This window comes from Gadus morhua, chromosome 12, assembly GCF_902167405.1.
Source record: "Gadus morhua chromosome 12, gadMor3.0, whole genome shotgun sequence".
Taxonomy (NCBI): Eukaryota; Metazoa; Chordata; class Actinopteri; order Gadiformes; family Gadidae; genus Gadus; species Gadus morhua.
Window position 1 is genome coordinate 10686851 of NC_044059.1, and position 5000 is coordinate 10691850.

A 5000-nucleotide genomic window follows, 5' to 3' on the forward strand; every position below is an offset into this window, starting at 1 on the left:
TCTTCCTATTTGTTCTTCCTATTTGCTATTTGCACATTGCCTTTGCAGCCAGGTTATACCACACACAGCCTATACACAAGATCCAGTGAGAATCATCACTTCTTGCAACAGCCCCGGTTTCTCCACCTGCAATAGCTCTCACCCAGCAGAGAGGGGTACGTTTCTCCACCTGCTTACCCCCAGCAGGGAGAATTGAGTTCCTCCACCTGCTCTCACCCAGCAGAGAGGGCTAATTTCCCCACCCACAGCTATCAGTCTAAGATACGAGGTCTTGTCAATCCCATTAACACAGCGTCACCAAGGAGTCTGAGAGCTCTTTCCAAACCTGGTCAGAAGAACACCGAACACGACTCACTTCTTTCCTGTGATAGAAACCCATCACGGCACATTTATGCGTGTGTTTTATAGTGGTTATAACATCTATTTCTGCTAAAACTGTTGCAAGGTCTGCATCGTCCGACCGCGTTGCGAGCCGATTCGTAAATACACTCCAGTGCAGTGCTTCCCCAACCTATCCAAACCACAGTTAATTAAAATCCAAAACACCCCAACTACATCCACTAAAGAAACCCTTGTGAACTAGGTGTGGCAAGGAGACCGATTGTTGTCCACCAACGCCACCGTGTTATTATTAAATCAAGGAAATACATGATGTGATGAACTAATATGACATACCAATATATAATAACCGGGTTCCCAAGAACAAAGTTCAGAACTGCAGGCAAAGCAGTGAGGAACAGAGACGTGAATGTTCCTCAAACGAACAATACGTTTATTACTTCTGAATTGGAAAAACGTTTAATATTAGTATTATTACAAAATATCAGGAACTTTATCTTACTCATAAAGAAAACAAATATCAACTGGCGGCCAGTAGGCCCCAGCGACACACGGGGAGATAATGGTAAATGGTCCACATTTATTCTGCGCTTTTCCTAACCAGTGACCACTCAAAGCGCTTTACAACATTGCCTCACATTCACTCATTCACACACCGACGGCGGTGTCGACCACAAAAGGCGGCGATCAGGTCGTAGGGTGCGGTTAGGGGGAAATGTCTTGCTCAGGAAGACCTCGACACTCAGCTAGGAGGAGCCGGGGATCGAACTAGCAACCTTCCGGTTACCAGCCAGCCCGCTCTACCTCTTGAGCCACGTGCTGCTCTAATAATGGGATGGACGTGCAGACAATATCAACGTATAATAATAATAATAACCACATCGTGGAAACAATAACATCTATGTCTCTCTCAATCTCTCTCACTCTCTTTCTCTTCCTGTTTCTCTCTCTCTCCATCTCTAGGTCAGGTGAATGCCACTGGTGAGTTTTGATGCAGTATTTATTTTCCGCAACAAAAAAACTGTAAAGAATGCAGTCAAATTATTACCTCACATTCCCTTACATTTATCTCTCTCTCTCTCTCTCTCTCTCTCTCTCTCTCTCTCTCTCTCTCTCTCTCTCTCTCTCTCTCTCTCTCTCTCTCTCTCTCTCTCTCTCTCTCTCTCTCTCTCTCTCTCGCCCCTGTGATCACCATAATGTCGTCTCATTCATTCTACAGTCTCACCCTCACGCACTGCAGTCCCAACCTCAAGCACTGCAGTCCCAACCTCAAGCAATGCAACCTCACCCTCAAGCAATGCAACCTCACCCTCAAGCACTGCAGTCTTACCCGCAAGCACTGCAGTCTTACCCGCAAGCACTGCATCCTCACCCTCAAGCAATGCATCCTCACCCTCAACCAATTCATCCTCACCCTCAACCAATTCATCCTCACCCTCAAGCAATGCATCCTCACCCTCAACCAATTCATCCTCACCCGCAAGCACTGCATCCTCACCCTTGAAAACTTCAACTCCAAACCCAAGCAGTCTTCCCCAGACCGCTGCCACACAAACCAGTGTTCCCACAGCCACCACAGGTTGGACTTTGCAGACATGGACTCCTTTCCATGACCTTAATGTTCTGAAGGTTATGTTGATATTACTGAATCACGAAACAAAACGTGCTGAACTAGAATTATTTTGAACAAATTGATTGTGTTGAATCGATGTTGTCTGCGATAGCGGCTGCAGGGTCCACATGCCGGCCCACTTAGTATGGGCGGGCATGTGGGCCATTACTTAGTGTCTGTTTCCTCACCCTTGTTTTCCTTTCCCTAGGTCCTCCACCCCCCCTGTGTAAGTCTCAGTGTCGTTACGCAATAGTTATTCCAACTACAGGGGGTCTGAAAGATGCTAAATATCATTCATGTCTCTTCTCAATCTGCAGGTAATTACAGTGGGGAAGCAGATAAGACTGGCTTTCTGTTGACCTTTGAAAACGTCACTGAGGGCAACTACAGCATCGAGCTCACTAAACGAAGCACCAATGAATCGAACAAAGTGACCGTGGCCCTGAGTGGCACAAACCAAACCCATCTTCTACAATACCTAAAGCCTTCGACTAATTACACAGTTCACATTAGTCCAAGCAAACATCTAACAGTAACGTGTGGTAGGAATCTGGAACTGAAAACCAATGGCATCAGTAAGTAGGACTTAGCTTGACCATTTCTAGCTAATTAGGCATACGCCTGTATTCCAGAACTCGGGCTAGTGTCATTTAATGTAACACACCAACGATATTTCTATTTCAGATCAGGATGAAATTGTAGAACTTCCAACCGATTCCTACCAAGATATTTGTTACGAGACTGAATGGAATATCTGGAATACCGTGTTTAATGTGTCAAGCAAAAAGTATAAATTCTGCATCAAACCGAAGTACACAGACCTTTGTACAAATTTGACAACCCCATTGAACAGTTATCCCCCATTGAACTTCACCAAATGGATCAGTTTAGGTATGTTTTGCTGGGCTGACCAGGTTTCTCTTCATCTGTCAGTGCATATGGCGTTATCTCCCATCTATACACATTGTGACGTTTTTTTCATCAAAGACATGGTTTTATCAACAGAATACTTGAATCCGGACAACATTAAACTTGAAGTTCCCAATAAACTTCCAGCAGAAATCAACTGGAAGAATCAAATGGATTTAAAATGTGAAGGTCTTGGAATTAATTTCACCTGCGAAGGTTAGTGAAATGTGAATATATATTATGTATGAGAAAACATCATGTGAGTCACTGTGACTTTGAAGCACTAATGAAGTAGTAGAAAATAGTGAATTCATGGTGAATTAATCAATTATTAAGCATTGTTCTTACCTAAATACTTATAAGTAAGCAATTAATAATCAGTTCTAAGTTATTAATAAGATAGTGAGATAATAGTACATAAGATAATTTATAAAGCGTAAGTTAATTACTTACAGTTATGACAACTATTTACAGTGTGTCATTTTGTGTGAGTTTATCTAAAATTATGACTATGAAATAACTTAATTCTTGGTACTGCTGCAATGGTACTTAAGTCATTTCCAGCCTTTAAATGTAATTGATCAATGCTTAGTAAGGCAGAGTCCTCACTTTCCATGAGCTCACCAGGAAGACTTAACTAGTGCATTCTATACGTACCTGGACTAATCAAGAATTATCAAGTGTTTACAGCATTATTACCACATTTTAAATAGTTTGTAAATCAACTTAAACTTGATCTTATCAACCATAATTTTCCATAACTTATTCTTTGATAACGGCTTTATAAATGATGAACTCACTTGGAATTCAATATTTACTAGGACTTTATTAATGCTTGAAAGTAGCAGTTATTCAAAAGCTCTCCCGGTATCATAGGTTTCCTCTTCAAAGCTAATGATTCCCTTTTACATCTATCAACCCAACAGGCCCTGATAAAAAGAAATACAAGCTGGATAAGCTAGAGCCTTACACGAAATACACATGCACTGGTGTACTGTATAACCTGCATAACAAAACCATTGCCATTGAAAAGAGAGTCACCAAAGAAGTCAACATCACTTGTGGTAAGCTGAGGTCAATGTTAATAACAATATGTCAACCTAACAAGTCAGATTGTTTAAGTCGACAATGCTAGCTGTATATTTGAGAGGTACAGATATGTCAATTCAATGTTGTTCTACTATTTTACGCTCTGACATTGTATCCACTGATTAATGAAGTTCTAACGGGACACACACACTCATACACGCACACACACACACACACATGAACACGCACACACGCGTGCGCACACGCACGCACGCACGCACACCTCCAACAGTCTGCTGGTTGCTAATGGGAAGACTTCCAGAGTGCAGGGTTCAGGTTAAGGTTAAGGTGAAGTACCTTGGGGTTGAGAGGGGAGTCATCACGTGTTGGACCGCCGCAGAAGGTTCCACGTAGTCCTGTAGCGGAGCGGTAGTCTTGTAGGTCGGTACCCAGGAGTCTCTGCACGGCTCCCAGGGGGTGGACGTGGAGAACGTTATTTTTGCGATCATTTTTGCTTTTGTGACGCTCTCGAATGCTCACAGCGAGGGTACCGTAGAGTTCTAATGCGTCCAGTTGAGTTGCATGCATCCCGGCCAATCACAGACAGAGTAGGGCGGGTCTTGGCGTGGCCATGGTAGGATTCATAAATTCGCGCCCGGGCCCTCCATGCTCAGAGAGAGGCATGACCAGGCTGTAACTAGGATTCTGATAGGACCTCACCAGCCAGACATCCTTTCATTTGATTGGGACATCTTGTATTTGTTTATTTATTTCTTTTTAAGCGGGTTGGTTGTGGTCCGAAAAGTAAAAAATGCGACGTTAGCTTTGAGCTACAACATTATTTCACCGTCATGCTGTCAAGCGCTTCCATTTGTAAAATGTACTAAAGCACCATTTGTAACACAAGTAGACACTTGGGTTTAACATGTATTTGTATTTATTGTGTTTGACAGATCTAGAACTGAAGGTGAGGGATACACCTAGCAAAGAAAGTGTAAAGTTTAAATGGAATGCAAGCAGCAAACACTGTCCAAATCTCTCACAGCCTTACGACCTCTCGTACAGTTGTAACTGTGTTCGGAAAGGCCAGGCTCGTAACAGTAAGGCCATC

At 42.9% G+C, this 5000-nt stretch overlaps 1 protein-coding gene and 1 long non-coding RNA gene across 7 annotated transcripts in view; one reads left to right on the top strand and one right to left on the bottom strand.

Moving 5' to 3' along the window:
- Positions 1-5000, bottom strand: part of LOC115555239 (uncharacterized) — a 98099-nt gene that overhangs the window by 42846 nt on the left and 50253 nt on the right. The gene's annotated exons all lie outside the window — the stretch shown is intronic.
- The window catches only part of LOC115555225 (receptor-type tyrosine-protein phosphatase C-like), a 14315-nt gene that overhangs the window by 3071 nt on the left and 6244 nt on the right, over positions 1-5000 (top strand). For all 3 annotated transcript variants that reach the window (XM_030371967.1, XM_030371968.1, XM_030371969.1), the window contains exons 3-10: positions 1303-1320; positions 1559-1918; positions 2160-2177; positions 2269-2526; positions 2636-2842; positions 2957-3076; positions 3787-3924; positions 4843-5000. The exon at positions 4843-5000 is cut by the window's right edge and continues 4 nt beyond it. In XM_030371967.1, coding sequence (XP_030227827.1) covers positions 1303-1320; positions 1559-1918; positions 2160-2177; positions 2269-2526; positions 2636-2842; positions 2957-3076; positions 3787-3924; positions 4843-5000 — 1277 coding nt within the window. The remainder of the gene's footprint in view (positions 1-1302; positions 1321-1558; positions 1919-2159; positions 2178-2268; positions 2527-2635; positions 2843-2956; positions 3077-3786; positions 3925-4842) is intronic.